General features: G+C 37.3%; 1 protein-coding gene across 2 annotated transcripts in view; it reads right to left on the reverse strand.

Annotated features, from left to right (window-relative positions):
- Positions 1–19,097, reverse strand: part of SRBD1 (S1 RNA binding domain 1) — a 126,635-nt gene that overhangs the window by 87,997 nt on the left and 19,541 nt on the right. For both annotated transcript variants that reach the window (XM_039569787.1, XM_039569786.1), the window contains 5 exons: positions 17,820–17,923; positions 11,579–11,686; positions 5,377–5,534; positions 4,109–4,199; positions 2,981–3,088 (listed from right to left, as the gene is read on the reverse strand). In XM_039569787.1, coding sequence (XP_039425721.1) covers positions 2,981–3,088; positions 4,109–4,199; positions 5,377–5,534; positions 11,579–11,686; positions 17,820–17,923 — 569 coding nt within the window. The remainder of the gene's footprint in view (positions 1–2,980; positions 3,089–4,108; positions 4,200–5,376; positions 5,535–11,578; positions 11,687–17,819; positions 17,924–19,097) is intronic.

Here is a 19,097-nt window from a genome sequence, read left to right on the forward strand (position 1 = left end):
TTTTATTTTTTTATCATCATTCCTGATCCTATTCTCCACTGATAATATTTGCCAAGGAAGCCAAAGTCTGTAGTACCTCCCCTTAAGCCACCTTTCTGAACAACAGCTTATGTCAAGTGGGATTTTGGTTATAAAGCACTGTAAAACAATCCAGCCTCATCTGCCAATCCCCTGTACATTTGGACTCCTTTAAGGAAAAAGGATTTTCAATGCAAATACAATTTGTAATTCTCTAAAACTTGCACACAGCAATGAGCTGAGCTCTGTTTTGCTGGGCAAGGACTTCCACCTTGATGCAGCTCTGCATCCTTGTGACAAGCTCAAGGCTTGGGAAATGGTATCATGTTAGATGCAACTGACTCATACTGTTACAGTTCAAGTACTGGATGGGGTTTTTTGTTCTAGGGTGTTCAGGTTGTTTTGTTTCATTTGGGGTTTTTTGTTGGTTTGTTTTTCCCACAGTTCAAACACTATATTGATTAGCAAATCCATTCTTTATTTACAATTGCAACCTGCTGAAGCAGACCTACTTTAAGAATTAGCTGTTCCAACAACGGCTGAAATTATTTCTTACAGATTTTAACTGAAAAACAATTCATAAAGATCATTTCATTCAAAAGCATACACAGGTTTCCACAGAACTGATAAGAGATCTGTATTTAGCCTATATATAAACAAAGTCCTCATACTTTTGCCTGTCATGAGAAAACAACCTAATCAAGGGAAGACTTTGTATGTGGAAGCAGAAAAGTTGTTTGTGATCTGAAAGCACATGTTCTGGAGCTCTTTACTATTTAAAAAAAAAAAAAAAGAGGGTCAGCAGAGCATATTCTTCCAAAGCACCTTTCACAATTCCCCTCAAAAGGTATAGCAGTTCTCACAGTGTACACCTCCTGTCACCTATTGCTCAAACAGTAACACTGCACTAAGTGCTCCTCACTTAGCAAGTATCACATTTTTTAACTCAGACTGACATAAATTCCAGGCTTTTCACTGGATTATCAGAAGTAGGGGCTGGATGGCTGGACTCATCGTTCCTTTCTGTTACTAAGAAATACCAAGGAGATTAATGCATTCTGGAGCCAGAAAGGAAAAAGTAGCTACCTTGAAGGATTCAGCAGCATGGCCTGGAAACCCCAACACTGGATAAAGCAATGAGATGTACATGAAACTAGTTTATCAGAAAGGGATATATGGAAACCCTGGTCTTTAGAAAAAAACTCAGTACAGACTGACAAAATGTGAAGAGAGACAAGGACTGCAAATCCAACCTGTTTGAAAACTCACATACATCAATTCACACACAGACAGCAGTACACAAAGTTCAAGAATCCCAGATGTCACCTATAGCATGAAGTACAAAAAAAAAAATCACATTGCTTTAACATGCAGTACCTCATGGCTCTTCACACAAATTCTGAAATATGGACTAGCTCTTTGCTGTATGAGCACAGCACAAGAAAACCATTAGCAACATAAACGTATAAATAAATAAAAATATTTTTGATTATGTTAATTTTCAGGATATAACATGGCAAGTTAAACAAATGCAGTTATACATTTTTGCTACAAATATCAGAAGTTTTGGAGAAAGTGAAAGGTTAAAAAATTATTGGCCTGACTTCTGCCTTACAGCATTCATACTAATTCCTATTACACAAGAGCTTTTATCAGCTCCAAGAACTTGGTAGCTTAAGTACTACTTTGAAAATTTTGTCATCTTGAAATATAAACAGGCAGAAAATATTAAATCAGAAGGGTAAACACTGTGAGGAAAAAAAACAATCACAGTATTATATAAATAAATTTTTCTGTGTAAACTAGTATATGATCAATAAATAAATAAAATCACTATTTCAGATGTGAACAATAGTGACATTAAGAATTTGCCAAAACCCACACAGTATGAAGTGTTTTGCACTCTCTACAGTCGTTAAACATCCACTGCTTTCGTGTTGGATTCAGTAATGAGGATGCCTAATTTTTCAGAAGCTTGAATAGCCTCTTCCCTTTGCAAACAATCACAATTAGAAAACCTTCACTACGTCTCCCGGAATAAGAGGGATTCAGGAACCGAATCTTGTGCAAATTTACTTGGGAATCTTAGAAACAAAGAACAAGTGCAATCACAACAGAAGTTAGTAGGCCTAACACATTTGTTAAACATATCTGTAAGACCACTTCCTAACTACGAAGAAAAGGCACCTTTAAATGTATAGAATAATTTGAACAGTGAAAGGCCATAACCTTTTTAAAAATATAGAAAACTTATTTCAGTATGCTAAGACAGTGAAAACTAAATACTGCTGTTAAATGTCAGCACAAAAGATAATCCAAGGTAAATCACAAAAAATGCTTTAGAAAAAAACAAAGGTGTGAATTAAAAAAAAAAGAGGAGTTCTGCAGTTTTGCACGGCAAAAAAGAAAGTGATAAAATACAGTTTCCATCCAAACCAGCAGAAAAATATTTTAGTTTAAATTCAACAAACTATTGGATAAGATTTGAAGTCTGACAAGGATAAATATCTTCACTACTCTCTGCTCGGTATTAACACAATATTTATTTCCAGATCATTTAATTCCCATAGGATTAGCAAGCATTTCATACTGTAGTCAGACAACAGAAGCTTCATCACATGTAGTTAAACCTCATTCATCAAGAAATAAATATACTATGCCAAACAGGTTGGTAGCTGTTACTGTTGCTATTCTCACATACTTTGTTACAATAATAGCAACAGAGAGAACCTCAGGAAGAAAAAATAAAACGCTTCAGTGAGTCCCTCTTACTGACTCAGGATAACTACTTTCATGCTTCAAAGAGCTACAGCCATTTTTCTTTGGCTAGAACATTGGGCCAAGCTTGACTCAAATATAGACAAGGCAGCAAAAAGAAATACTTCAAAAATTACATCTAAAACTACCTGTTAAATTAAAATATGCCGAACAAATGAGTAATATCCCAGCAAAGCGATCTTACCAGTAAACAACATCCAGTGGCGCAAAATATTTCTTCATAATTAAGTCAGCAAAGTAAGCTTCTGTTTCTCTGCAGGCCGTGCCATTGCCAATCACAACAGTGCTGCAGCTTTGTACAGGTTAAAAAAACCAAACAATTATTCTTAAATATCTTTTATACTTTTTCATGCATCGCATTCAATCCACAACAATGACCAATACATCTGATTTTAGATAAGACAAGGCCCAGATGTAATGAGAACATATTCCTAGAAGTATCAGGTTGTGCTTAACATGTTTTCAATGTGACAGTTCACGAGATAAATCAGAATTTTCACTCATTTGTAAAGGAATTGTACAATGGTAATACAAGCAGAAAACCCAAAAATGATACTTCATATTAATAAATGGAATGTTATTTACAGTCCTCAAACACTTTTACCTCGTATTTCTCTCATCTGGTATGAGTCATGAAAAAGAGCAGAAGCCAAAGCAATCAGCATCTTAATTTCTTAATGGGAATATCATCCTTTCCAACAGCTTGCAAGGTCATCCCCTCTGACTGCCCACACCACAGCCAGTCAGTCACCAAATCACCTTGCTTAAAGCCAATCTAATGCTTAAAGACAAACTGGACTGCATGCTGTAGCAGTTCAGCAGCTGACTCAGTAGACCAGATGTCTGTCCACAGACTAGCTGGACACAAACTTTTAATCATGCTGCCCCTGTTTGCAATTCCATCTGGAGATCTACCTGTGCAGGATTTCCTTGGCTTAACAAATGTGGCTTTCGGAACAGGGAAAGATTGGTAAGTGGTTTGGGGGTTGTGGGGCTAAACTTATGTCTTACAGAACGCTAATTTCTATTCCTAAAAATAAATGGATTGACAGAGTTTTATGGGAATACATTCATAGCATGCAGCCTTACTCATAGCCGTGGCTTGATTTCACCTGCTTCTAAAATATATGTACTGTAAAAACATGAATACAGACCAAAAGAAAAAGCAAGCTCTGAACCAGATTAAAAAAAAATAAACTTCCAGTTAAATCAATTGAATTCTTATTGCACTCGAAAATCAAGTATTTCTATAATGAAGATTTTCATTTTGTTTGGTAAGAAGGAGCAACAAATGGAAGTTTCTTTAGCATACTTGTACTGTAGCAGAAGCCTCTTTATCTTCTCAGCTTCACGAAATCCTTGACCAGAATGCAAATAAACTACATCAGTATGGAGTATCTGACCTAGAACGAAAGGCAAATCCACTTGATTAAACCCCCAAAGGTCCAAAAGCTATGTCCTGCAGAACTACTAAAGTTAATTTGATGATTCACAAAGAAAGCTTCTTAATAAGCCATCTTTCTCTTTGATCTTTATATCCATTTAGAAGAAATGTATGGTGGGCATAGGACAAGAATGCTTTGGCTGGCAAAGCAAAACAAGTTAATGCATTTTGTAGTTCCCTGCAGATACATTCATGTAACAAGCAATAAGCATCTAAACCTATTAGTAAATATAATGTATTATATCATAGAGAAAAAGAGCAATTTACTGCAAAAGAGTTATTGTTCTAGTGTAGTACAATTTATAAATCCAGTAAAGACTGATGAAAAGTAGAAAATCCAAGGACTTGCAGTACAGGAGTTCTAGAATTCCAGTGCTAGCTCTTGTCATCACCCCATCTATCACATTTGGAAAGAATTGTATTAACTAGTACTGATAGCTAATGGTGCAATGAAAGCTTGTAATCATTTACCTCACCTTTACTGCCTTCTAAAGTTTCAAGAACACAACTTTCTTTACATTCACCTGGGGTGGATATATTCTCAGGCAAAATGCAGCAACAAAATAAAAGAAAAACAAATAATTTTTGCATGGGCCTAAAGAGGTATGTATCCCCTGAACAGACTAGGATGCAGCGGAAAGACTCTGTTCTGTATGTGAACTAAGAAGTTTTGCAAACAGTGTTTCTGACTTCTTACATTAACACACACACTACTAAACAAAAAGGGCTGATAAAGTGTCCAGATGTCCAAGATACTAGCCATGAACAAAGCAATATTATAGAAAGTATTTAAATTCAAATTCTTTGTTAAACAGTAAAAATGCCAGGTGTTCTCTTTGCTGACTACTGAGGGGCGCAATTATTTGAACCTGTTTTCAAGGAGGCAGAAGGCATTTTAAATTCTATTTAAGAGAGAAGTAATAACACCAAAGAAGTCACTGGAATCCAGGTGCCAGAAACCTAACCTTGAGCTAGCTGAAGAAAGGAATTTACACGACAGGATGTGTGGAAAATACTAAAAGCTTCAAAAAAAAAAACAACCCAATTCGATTAAAAAGTAGGTTTTGAAATTATCTTTACTCTAAATGAATACATTTTTATCAGTCCTTCCAAAAATGTTTGGAATTGAAACTTACTGGTTGGTGAAATAATTGCCAACTTGCAGCCATGTTTGTAGCCAGGATCTACTCCCATCAAAGTACGGCCCCTCACAGGGCTGGTCAGAAGCAGCTGACGGAGATTCCTCCCAAACATCATCACAGACTCCTTCTCTGCATCAGATGTCAACTTGGATCTTAGAAGGACAGAAGTAAAAGAAAAAAAAGCCAAAACATTTTTCTTTCAATTAGCTTTCAAATACACTTACTAATTGTTCCAAAGTTGTAAGGCTTTTTCCAATCATGTTTCCATCATCTTTAATTAAATGTTACAATTCAAATCAAGTTGACACCTTTTTAAAAAAGGATCAACTATATACCATCTCATTTTTGTTCTAAGAAAGTCAGCCAATATAAAAAGTACAAGAGAAACACTTGCAAGAACATACACCCACCAACTAATATTCAAACATCAACTCATAATTTTGAGCAAAGAACATCTTCCTTTCAAAGCTGATACCAAATTGTAAAGAAAAGTGGATTTGAAGGAGGCATGGATTGAATTCATCCTAATTTCACAGTTCTAGAGAAAAATCACCACCCAGCAAAAAAAGGACGATGGTTTACACTGAGAGGTACCAGAGAGACACTGGAAGAGTCCCTCCAATTAATTGCTAACATGCCATGACTCATGAGGCATTTAATTTTGTCTTTGGATTACTGCATTTAACAGACATCAAAGAGCCGTGAAGACTTGAGCTTTTTCTAGGAGAGTATTCTGATTCCTCAGAACCAAATGAGAAAGCTTCTGGGGCCACAGCATTCCCTTTCTTCTCCAAGTTATGTTCTTCAACAGAAAGAAGTGAGGTAGTGCAGCAAGGATTGACTTTGATGACTTGAAGCATGAACACTTACTGCAGAGTGTCACAAGAAACAAATCAGTCTTGTTGAGTGAAGATGTACAACATGCACGATGTGTTTCTTGTCAGATGTGGCCGTCAAGACAATGACAGACAAGGACAAGTATTTTCATCATGGCGTGGCACTTTATATAAAAAAACAAAACTGAAAGAGTAATGGGTACAAAAATATTCATCACCTCACTGATTTTTCTTTTGCAGGTACTCATTACCATTTGCAGATGCATTACATCATCAGTAACTACAGTAATTAGGGAGTCAAAAGCAATCCAGTAAAGCCTTCATTTAAAGGTAGCCAGTGCCCTTATTCTCCTTTTCTTTTTACCTATCACTGAAAAAAACCCCCTACTATCTGGGTTTATTTTTACAGAATGGAAAAAACCTGCATTAAACTAACCCTAAAAGAAAGGGGCAGGGAAAATCACTCAAGTTGTTTAGGTCAATCAGTGCATGGCACAAACAGGCTACAAATAGTTCAAAGACAACCCTCATAAGGGCTATTTGACATGATGGAATATGAAGCTGTTCTGAGCAGTTTTTGGATGTGGAAGAACTCAACAGCCTGACTTGAATTTGCCCAGCATCCAACCAACCAACCAGCTCAGCCCTGTCCCATCCCACAGTGGTAACAGAAAGAACCAGTAAGTCCTCATCATCTCTTATTTGTAAACCAGTCCAGAGAGAGGTCTAGATGCTCTTTCACACATTACTGATTGAACATTTCCTACGGAAGTGTGCAGCAGCAAAAGGCTCCCTTTTATCCATGTGCTTTGTTTCTGTAGCAGGTAGACCAGACTACCCCAGACACAATTTAAAGTGAGATGGTAAAGCCCATACACGCATTACAAGGCTCCTTTGCAGTTCAAACGTGCTCTCAGCAAAGAACAGACACACTGTACATCGCCACCAAACGTGTGAATGGCTGCACCAGTTCGGCTAAGCTGTCCCTCTATCCCAGTATGCTGTCTCCAAATAGTTGCCTAAGCAGCACTAGCATATCTGTCCCATAATCTTATCCTGGCCTCCAACTACTTCCAGAGCATTTCCTGAGCTTGACATGAATCGTCTCTTTACTGGCTCATAACAGAGCTCTTGCTCAACTATCCAATCTCCTCCTGAAGACAGATATATTTCTTTCATCCACAGAGTCTGTTGGCAGTGAGTTTTGCAGGTCCATCACAAACTGTGTAATAGCTGCCACCTTTTGGTTAGAAACTGATTCTTTTTATTATGTTCCCCTAAGCTTTATACAGGAGGGAAGTAAAAATTTATCCCTAGAAGCCTCGTTCCACTGTTCACACATCATTTATCTCCAAGTCCTCCCTTTTCCAAGCTGAAGTCATAGTGTAGTCATTTTTTTTTCCTTTCCAGAGAAATTATTTCACTCCTTATACCCCTTCACTGGGCCTTTTCCAGTTCCAGTGAATTGTTTTCCAACTTTTTCCTCCCCTCTGCAAGTGAGTGGACCAAAACAGACAACTATATTCCAAATACAGGCCAAATAAATCAATGATTCTTTGTCTTTATTCCTTAATTAAATAATCTTATCTTCTGAGCACTTAACATTTATGTGGAGCTACCGTCCACAGTGCCAAAGCATCTCTCCTGTGGCAGGATAGCTCAGATACTTATAAAAAGATAACTACTTCCCTTAGCAAGCATCATTTTACACTCATTCCACTGAATTTCAGCTGCCATTCCATTTCCTGATCATTCAGTCTTGAAGCATCCTTCTCCCACTTTTCCCTTCTCTATTTTTTTTTAAATAGAAAAAAAATAAGCTAAACCATAGAACAAGTTTCTTCTAGGGAGAGTCCAGAGACTGAATAATTAGATGCCATTTATGAGAGACCAGAGAAAACAAAAGCAGATACCTAAGCCTCACAGAAGTATGGATCTTCTATATACACACATAACAGAGAATCAACCAGTCACCCAAGCATGCAAATGAAGGTTAAAAGTGGCTTGTAAAAAAGGGAAGGGAATGCCCTTGGACTGGAGGCTTTGTACAAAGACAGGCCAAATTCCATCTTTCCATCTATCCCAAAGATACAGGGTCCCAGCTTCCCACAAGGCCAAGTCCTCCCACGTTGCAAATTCCAATCAGTCCATCTATGAAGGCGGACTTGTGTAGGAATTAAAATTGCCCCTGAACACATGTTATTAGTTATGTCAGTCTTATGGAAATCATGTTTAAAATTGGCATGGATATATAGAAACTTTTACAGTAACAGGAAATGTTACTGAAATTGCCAGGTGCATAGGGGGAATGTCCTTTCTATTACATAATATCCTGTATTTTTAAATTTCAAATATAGACATCTCTTTTCTCACTGTCTCTTACTCAACACTTGTATCAATTACATGATCTACTTTCCGAAGTAGTGGCCCTTAATTTCAAGCTTGGTATAATCATTTGATCCTTTGGAAAAGAAAACAGAAAGAAGGGAAAAAAAAAAAAAAAAATCAAACTACCTCAAACGATCTAATATCTTTCTCTTTTTCAGTGTATTACTGGCTTCATCCAAATGGCAAGATGTCCATCTTCGTGCTTTTGCAATTTACAGCAATTCTCATTAAAATGGCAGAGACATGGCAGAGATGAAAGGCAGAGAACAGTCCTACTCTCTAAACACAAAAAAAATGGCTATTTTGGAAAAAAAAAACCCAAACAAATAAACCTCAAAACTCTTCAGTTCCTACTTCATGAAAAAATATCAATCAAGTCAGGACTCCAAGCCCCTCCCTTGAATTCTACAAAGCACTCAGACTGTATATCACTAACAGGTGTATTATAATAAAAGCAAATAACCTATTCATGACCTACTAGTTTCGACAGTCAATGTTATAAGATCCAGTTTTCAAACAGATTTAAAATTCCCCACTTCCATGTACAGTCTGAGATGCAATCCTTTCTATGGAAAAATATCTGTGAACTAGCTTCAGGTGTGAAACAAGATATACAGAGAAATGTTTGTGTCCCTGAAGACAGAGGAAAGAAAGCTCTCTCTGCAAGAAAGCATGGAAAATTATGAAAGGATTATCCATTAAAAAATATGCCCGTGCCACATCACTTGCATGAAACCCTGACGGAATCATTCCACGCAGTACTGCAACAAGATAAAATTTATTTCAAAGAGCCAAAAGCAACACTGGACATTATTATACCAGAAACAAGAAATGATATCTGACAGAATGGAAGAAAGGAAATTAAACAATAAATAAGGTAATCATCTTGCTGGCAAGTTTCATTCTTCTTCTGATCACTAGAAGCACCAGCAATTTCAATACACTCTTGGAAACTTTCTGTTCCAACATTTAATGATAATAAAAAGAAAAAAGAACAGCAAGAGGTGGGTTGGAAATATTAATGCTAAAAGGAGGTATTGAATACTTTAGCAGCCCTTTGCAAGAGTCGGAAAAAACATTCCTGGTGCGTCCGGAAAGAAAACGGAAGAAGGATAAGGGTTAAGTGGTCAGGGACCAGGATATCACTGTCAGGTGCTTTGAGTTCCTTTGTACGGGAGAGGTTTCAGCTTTTCCTATCCAAACACCACCAATCACACAACATTACCACAAAGAGTAAAACCTAAGCAGATATCCACTCAGGAACAGGCAGCAAGCTTCATATTCTTCTCATTGATTACTTGTGAGCTACATCTAATAACTAGTAGGGAAGGAAGCTTTTTTTTTCCCCTTTAAGAAAACAAAAAACTTTCAGCAACCTACTGCTCTAGCAGTCCTCAAAGTGTTATATACAACACAAGCCACAACAGTCCTGTGGTAAAAACCACCGAATAAAAACACAATAAAAGAGCCTTGAAGTACCCGTATGTCAGTTTGCTTAGCTCTCTTAAAACCAAACCCCACTAAAAAGTAGGTCTTTTTTCATTATTTTAAAGGAGTTTGATTGTAGAAATGGCTAGGAATGACAACTATTTTCACTCCCACGTGACAGAAGCCAACAAGTGAACTCTCCACCATGAGATGTTCATTATTTTGGCCACAATAGACACAGTGGCTCCCCTAGAGTAGCTGCATGTATTGTGGTCACAAAATAACAACTGAACTCAGTAACTTTAGAAATCTGTGAAATTCTAAGTAACAAAAAACTAGACTCACTAATCAAAAGAGGTGAAGCAATTTTTCTTGCAAAGCAATAAGCAAACACAACATACTGTAGTGAAGAAGCCCAAAAATACATGCTGGAAATACACGCTATTAAAATCTTGAGCTGATGGTTCTTTTCAGAGGGGTAGAACACAGACCATTCAGGCAATGATGTCCATGAAAAAGTGGCAGGAAAACAACTCCAATTTGAACACAAACACAAGAGCACACCCAGGAAAGTACAGAAGAACTACATTTCATAGTCGCTGATGTTAGGTACTAGAGACCATATCATTTTGATACAACTCATGTCAACATTTCTGGTCCAAGAAACAGGGTCTCTTTGATATTTCCTTCTGAACTACCTCAGAAAAGGCATTAACTTTTAGGTCACGTATCAGATAGCCTTGTCAGAATGAAACATGTTATGTTTTGAGGAGCTTCTCTTGTATTGAAGAATCACACCGTAAGTACTGTTAACTATTAGAAGATAATGCTTTTAGTTGACATATTGAATAATTTCCACTATGTGGTAAACTCCTATACTACACCACAATATACCCTACTCAATTCATGTTAATTTGATACTAAGTTTTAAATTTCCTTTAAATTCAGAACAGCATTATAGACCTTAACAAGTGACATGATATCCAATGACATCATTACTACAGTATCACCAGTAATAAGTTTACTGACTTCTCTAGGCACATCACAATACTTACAGAATAGTATCAGACTAACACAATGACTAATTAGTTTGCCACAAAATGCAGCTGGCAAACACGAGGGGTGCTTCCAACCCTAACAATAGTTTGCTCAGTTCTATTAGACAGGTAAAAGAAAATGTGTCAGAACAGTGTCATGCTGGGAAAATTCAGTGACATCCTGGTTTATGCTATTACAAGAATAAAGATAAAACTGTGATGATAACACAGATCTAAATTGCACTTTGTTAGATAAATGTACAAATATCTAGAATGTAAACATGTAAAATGTTTGCACAGAACGATCATTTACCTACTGTAGCCTGAACTGGATAGGGTCAGAAATTAAATCTATACAACCAATATAGTTCATTTCTTCTGTAAGCACAGAGGATTAGAAACACGCTGATATTTCCAAACAGATAAAAGATATTCTAACAAAACACTGGGGAGGGAATTGCTAAAAAAAATCAGTATAATGAAAATACAGATTTATTCCAAGCTTACCTGAATTCCCGACAGAGAAGAGGATATATAAGGCGTTTATATGCATCCTCTACAGAACTCCGTAGTATCCTCATAAACTCTGGTTTTAAAAATTGTTTTGGTCTCCATCTGCAAAAGATGGGAACAAGAAAAATAAAAGAAATATTTTAAGAACTTATGCAAATACCTAGATAAAAAAGGAATTTTCAAAGAAGGCTTCTACATTGTTAAATCCTATAAACCACAGAATTACTATAATAGGCAACTAAATCACGAGTCTACTATTAATGGAATGAGAAGTTGCTCATAGTTCTATTACCACACAAGGGACAGGCACATATTTCCTTTTCTTAGGTATTAGAACACAATCATGGTTTATGTTTTAAAGAAAACAAAAAAACTTCTTCATTTTGAGAAGTCAAAGCTTATTACAACTGAACAAAGAACTTGGTTCCATATCACCTTTGGGGTTGCTTTGTTTGCTATTGCTCAGTACATTAGAAAAATGACAAAACACCCTCTCTGACTGTCACTGCAGAATTACTGATGAAAGGCAACTATGCCCAGATGGAGATTAAGGAGCAAAACTAATGCCAATAAATGAAACCCAATTGAAATTTCATTTGGAATGCCTTGAGTATCTCTATTCAGCTTCTAAATGAAATCTTACTAATTTAACAGCACTTCTTAAACCACAAAAGCCAAAAAACTTGCAAATTATTTTTTTCTTTTACCTGTTATTAATATATTTGAAGTGTAACTAATAATAAAGGAAAAGGGAAAATTAAATAAACAATAATAAACACAAGATTGCTTCCCAACTTTTTCTAAGACAAACTCTTTGAAACCTTGAACTCTTTTCTAGGGAGAACACACAGTAGTCATAACTACAAAGACAAGTACTTCAAATTTTGCTGTAAAATACACCTCACTGTCAAAGCTTCATAGGTATTTAATCAATTGATCTTTTTGTTGTGGGCAAAGTTCCATAAAGAAGGGGGGTGGGGGGATTGTGGGTTGGTGTGGGGGTGTGTCCTTGAGAAAGCAGAACTGACTGACTGAGATTGTCCAACCTACGAGAAGAGATTGAGGAGAAGCAACCAGATATGTTATACTCAAACAGAAGTAAATACTATTAACATTTTCTGTTAAAGTCCACCTGGTTCTTATTACTTTTAAAAAATATTTATAACATTCAGAGTTTTCTTCACTTACTGTATTATTTAACATACCTGGATCCCAAATTGTAATGGGAGATACTCAGATATATTAAAAAACAAGCATGCAAGTTTTGGAAGTTTTTTGTTTGGTTGGCTTGGGTTTTTTAAATGAAACACGGTAGAATTATGGTAATTTCATAAAGTGTGCAGGTGCAGGCAAAAACAGAACTGAATTCTACTTTTGACCTTGTTTACTTGCAGCCAGTCATAAATGCTGAGAATTCTAAATTGCTCCTACCCAGACAGCTTTTCAGTTGTCTAAGGGGATCTGCAATTTCCTGAAACAGCTTTTCTAAGTGTCAGTGCATATAATAGTTGAGAAATGTGTGATCGAGTCAATCCTGCATTGAGCAGATGGACACAGGAGCAGAATTAAGCTCACCATTTAGTTTTACAACATTCAGGGTTGTAATTCAGTGCTTAGCCTAAACATGACCTCATCACTTTGCTAACAGCTTTTGCAAATAGTTCTATTATACTTATTTGTAACTAGAGACTCTTTCCATACCTATATAAAACTGGCAAGGGCTTTAAACCCTCTTATTGCCATCACATTCTGTAAACACGAAGTTTTTACAGGTGGCAAGTATGACTACAATCCCCCAGAAAATATCCTCAGCACAAATAAGAATGAGTTTGGAAACCTGGCAGCTGTTTCCCCCTCTCTTCCGTCCATTAAAGCCAATTAACAAACCTTTCCTCTGTAAATAGGTTATCACAGCAGATATTTTTATTAGCTGCCTATAGATAAGTTACAATTTAGGCAACATTCTGTTAGAAATTGTTACAAATGAGAAAGCATTCAAACAGCAAGGTCAATCATAGCAAATACTGCAGTTTAATAATTTCAATACTTCATGAGAGAAGAGAAAAATCCACTTTGCTGCAAAAAGCAAAGCAAAATCGTGTGTATATTTTTAAAGACCATCACAGCCCAGTTAAGCCTCCCTCTAAGAATGGATTTTTCTTGATTATTTAGTCAAGATCTAACTTTTGAAGACAAATTTTTAAAAAGCTCCATACACATAATATCATCTTACTCTGATCACCAGCTCTCCACGTGCTAGTGCTCACAACAGGGACCACAACAAACAAAAATGGCTTAAGACTACTGAGACAGCAGAGGGTGAAACTACACATCAACAGAATTAACAGAACCCTTGTTAAGAACCACCAGTACTGATTAATAACTGTCCCACGAATAGCCCAGCTAGGCTTTCAGACCTGAAGGACAAACAGCAGAGCTTTGTGTTCCTCCAAGACTTTATATAAAACATGTACCAAGTTAGTAACCACAGACAAAGCAAGCCCTTAAGGCCTGTACCATGGACTTTACAGAGGAGCTGAGAATTCTGACTGGAAACTGAAAAAAACATTATCAAACATCAAACTTCATTTTCAAGGCTGCAATCCCACTTTGGAACAAACTCTCACCCCACCCCAAAGAACAACTCCCTGTTGCTTTTACACTCAAAGACAGCTAAGCAGCCCCTCTCTGGCTCTCTCATTGATCCCTTCTCTGAGTTCAATTTCACAACCAAGTCTTTGGGACCAGTAGAGTTCTAGTGTTAATGGAAGTAGGTTCACTGTCAGAGATGCCATTTTCTGGGGAAAAATACAATCCATAGGGCCAGGCATAAGGATATTCCTGAGTTTTCTACACAAACCCCAACTGCGAGGAAACAGATGCTTATACAAGCTAATAAACATTCTGAACTTGCAAAAAAATTAACAATATTCTTAGCCTGCATCTACATGGAGGTCAATGCAATAAAGAACTCTAGTCTTCCAAACTCACTTCCTATTTCAGGGGCATTTAATGCCAAAAAATTTGTCTCAGAACACAGAAAGTTCAGAATATTTGCCACTAATGCAATACGCAGCAGGTGATACTGTTTTGTGGCTAAAATACTGGCCAAACTCTGTAGCAAGCTGGCATTTCTGGTTCTGCAACTGATAGTGTGATCTCTAGCAAATTAGTTTTAATACCTTTGCAAAGTTTTGAAACCATTGACTCAGATAAAAGTTATAAACCTTCTGCTCTAACCAGCAAATCAATGCAATGAAAATAATGCAAATTCTACCCTTGGACAATCATTTCAAAGCTTGCAGGGAAGAATACACACTCACTGTTTGTCAGTTTGGTAACACAGTTGTCAATCTAATGAGGAAGATCAGAATCTGTCGTAGGTTAGCAAACATAGTCCCGGAAGGGATGTCCTTGCTAAGGGGTGCTTACAGCTCCTCTGGGAACTGATAGAACCTATCAGCTGGCCAGTTTGAATATGGACAATTCTCTGAGCCACTTAAAGTTGTGACCACCTCTGTGATCCACATTTAAGAACAGGCAAACCCCCTCCAAGCTCTCTCTCGTTTCCGGCACTGGGACAGGTGGCTGCGGGCCCCGTGTGGGGGCCAGCGGGCCCGGCCAGGCCCTACTCGGGCCAGGCTGGGCCGGGCCACGGCCATCCTGGAGCCGATGGACCTGTTCCAGCCGTGGAACCCCCCCACAGCCTGCTGGGCAGCTGGAGCAGCTCGGCTCTCCCCCCTCTCCACTGCGATAAGCAAAATTCAACATTCCAGCTGCAAAGCTGCAAGGCCGAGGTGAGATTAACCCTTTTATTGCTGTGAAGAGCTGAAAACCTGAGGGAAGAGAGAGGAGATGCTTAAAGCTGAAATTCTGTTGTGAAGCTATGATATATCAGAGTATCCCGTTGTAATTCCATGAAGATATGGGGGGTGGAGCGTTCAACTCGTAAGCAAAAGCACCTGCGCTGAGATAGGCAGATGCTGACGCAGCTGTAATTTCATGAGAAGTTTGGACAGGGAGAGATGAACCAGATGAGGACTTTTGCTCCAAACGGGAAAGGAGAAAACCTCAGTCCCTAGAGATGCTCCCAGAGATAGTCCTAAAGATGAAGATGATGAAGACCCTTTGCTCCCAAGGAAGGAGAAGGGCCTCTGTTTTTGTTTCTGAACGGCTCAACCTTAAAATTGTACCCCAAAAAACTTCAAGAGTGGACCCTCAAAAGCAGTTGTGGGAAAAGCTGCAAGTCGGGGGAAAGGACTCACACGCAGGCAGAGAGACTCCTCTTCCTAAATGGACTGAACAATATTTGGAAGTGGGTGGCTGTCTCGTTGTGATAATGTTTTCATAGCATGAGCAAGAAGAGACTTCTCTTTCTAAATGGACTGAACAAGCTTCTTATGGAAGTGGTAAACAGACTGAACACCTCAAGGGTTGTCTTTTTACATTGTCAGTGGGAGAAGGGAGGAAGGTGGGGGGAGGAGGAGAGTTCTGAATGTGGTATAATTTTTTTTTTCTTCTTTTAGGTCTGTTAATAAACTTCTTTATATTCCTTCAAGTTTGGTGCCTGTTTTGCATTTCTCCTAATTCTTATCTCACAGCAGATAAACAGTAATGAGTATTTTGGACCAAACCACTACAGATGCTAATGCACAAAGATGTACTAAAACCATTCCTTCAGAAGTTTTCTAATGGTGGAAAAGTGTCCTTAAATAGTAAAAAGCCATAAGCATATATAGCCTCATGAGTGCTAAGTATTAATAAGTATTCATTTCCAAGGTCAATACTCTTCTTATCCCAGGATGACTCACAAAAGGGTAATCAACCAAAAATATCTCAATTTACATCCCACTTTTATTTGTGCAGCAGTGACAAGCTGTTCAATTATCTTTGGTCCACAGTGCTTCCAAATTCTGTCATAGATGCAGTAAAAGCAAGACTGACAGCTGTGTTCTGCCTACAGAATATACTTCTTGAGGGGAGGACAGAAATTCTTTTACAGGTACTAAAACTAGAAAGAAACAGGTTTGTTTATGAATCCTGATACCTTCCTGGAGGGGGGGGGGAAAAAGTTACTTAGCATAATATGATTTAAGAGTAATAGTATCTGACCAAAAAATATTTTAATACTTTCAGAGCCCTATTCTTCCCTTTCACAGGGAAACAGCCCTATTAAATTTCTACAGTGAAAAGGAACATTTTTACCACATCCATTTCTTGGACTTACTGTGAAAAAGAAATACATGCTAAAGCAGTATCACAGTATTCAATTTTATACATTAAAAGGTGCATTTCTTCCTATTTTTTTCCATCCTTTTGGTTATTCATTTTGAGGATGCAAAGGAAGGAGTTTCTAAGACACCATCAGAACAATGTCCAATATCTTAAACTACTGAGAAGAGAAAGTAGTTTTTTGTACATGCAAGGAAGATGCACAGTTTGGATCACAATATTCTCCAACAGAGGACATCAAGGTACAGTTTCCAAGAAAAAAACTGACAGAGATATTGCACAAAACCCCATACACTTAACCTAAACTTTTGCAAAAGACCTTCAAAATTATGCAACACTAAACATCTCACTACAGGCTTAAAAAATCCAGACAATTTATATGAACAAATCAGTAAGAAATAAAAGAATCTGGTTTTCACAGTCCAGTTTTCTAACTTTGCAAGAGATGGCTCACACAATATGTGAGAGTTATGCACTGAAGGCAGTTATGTTTAGGTTTGTCTGTTAAATCCATTAAGTTCTTTTTAAACATGTAATTCCTTACATTTGTGAAACTTGAAGTTATGTACTTCACAGATCTAAAATCCAGGACAGTCCTATTTAATCATTGCAATCAGGCATATGAAGCTATTTTCTGAAGTTTGAAGTATATCCTAGTGGATTCTACAAAGTCCTTTCAGTAAAGGCTACTGGATGTGATGCATATTACAATTTGAAAATATATTCACATTTCAGCAGCCTTTGCATATGTTTAAAAAAAAATTCAAGTGCTTGAAGAATGGTGCTAGAACTTGCAAATACAGCCTAAGGCAAGATCTTTTCAGCATAATGGTACAGCAGTTGGAAATACAGAATAAGAATTATCCACTTGCTAATTTCATCTAATCTAATAAATATTTGTTTAATTTGTCCTCTTAATGTAACGAGACATATGAGGTACACTTCAGTATGCAGCTGTCTATAGAAAAAAGAGACTTCTGTAAGAATATGTATCCATGCAGACCTTTCATTGACACACCACCAACAGAATTCATTCTTCACCCCGTCAGGAATGTTGACCTTCACTGTCAGGATCTTCAGATTTTCCCCTCGGTTAATGGCCAGAATCTGAGTGCAAACATAAATGGCAGAGACAGATGACACACAAAATATCCAAAAGATAAACTTATCAACATTTGTGTACACGCTTGCTTGACATTCTGTAGCAAATCAGGATGGTGGTACAGTAAATCAGTTCACAAAGTACTAGCATGTACAGATAACATCCACAATTTAAACACACATTAAATCATGCTATGGCATAACAAATAATATATTTTTCCTGGAGTCTGCAATCTCAGGATCCAGTTCAATGTTAAACACACTTAAAATGCAAGACAGCATGAATTTAGGTGGTGGAATAATCTTGTTTAATAACCCAAATTAAAACTCAAGAAATTAATTGAAAAGTGATTCCAATCAGAACTGGACATCAGAAAGGGAAAAAGTTATTCCCGCACTTCAGATTCCATTTTTCTCCCCAAGATAAATCCAAATTTAAAATTAATTATGAATCAGAACTTCTGACACAAAGGTGCTCAGCTTAATTTGAAAGAGAATGAATTTAGTTATTCATGCCTAGTTCACAAACAGCAGAAAAGGATGAAAACACTCTCGTTACAGTAACACTCCAGCCTTAAGCCACATGCACGTATTTCTGACAGTCTTGTGTACATAACTACACAGTCATGATCTAAAGCTAAATTTGGTTGAGTATGTGCTACCTGCATACCGAGTTCAATTTTAAATGGGAGACTGTGACTCTACTTTTAAAACCTGGATCACAATACAAGTGGTGGATCCTGGAGGATTCTGGTGGATATCTCCTAGTCTAATCTCACTATGGAGACACTGAATGTTCACCTTAATAGTAAGAAAACTCTGACCAGTGGGTTTTAGAAATAGAGTAATAGTCAGAAGCAGCTACAAATAAAAGCCACATCTTTAGATTTCATCTTTTCTTCCAGAGTATTTTAAAGTAGAAAAATAAAAAAAAAAGAAACCTGCTGGAAGCTGACATTCCTGTATGACTACACATGTTGCTGTATGTAGCAGGCCCTGAGCACTGTCACAACAGAGCATTCTGTGTCAATCATGAACTTTAATTCAATCACTAGCTAACTCAGACATGTCACATATGTTAAATACAATGGTTTAAAATGACTCCAGGACATAGTACCAATTTATATTCCTCAGCCTTACTGCTCCTGTGACATACCAGGCCTGACATATCATTGAACAA

Source organism: Corvus cornix, chromosome 3, assembly GCF_000738735.6.
Source record: "Corvus cornix cornix isolate S_Up_H32 chromosome 3, ASM73873v5, whole genome shotgun sequence".
NCBI classification, from domain to species: Eukaryota; Metazoa; Chordata; class Aves; order Passeriformes; family Corvidae; genus Corvus; species Corvus cornix.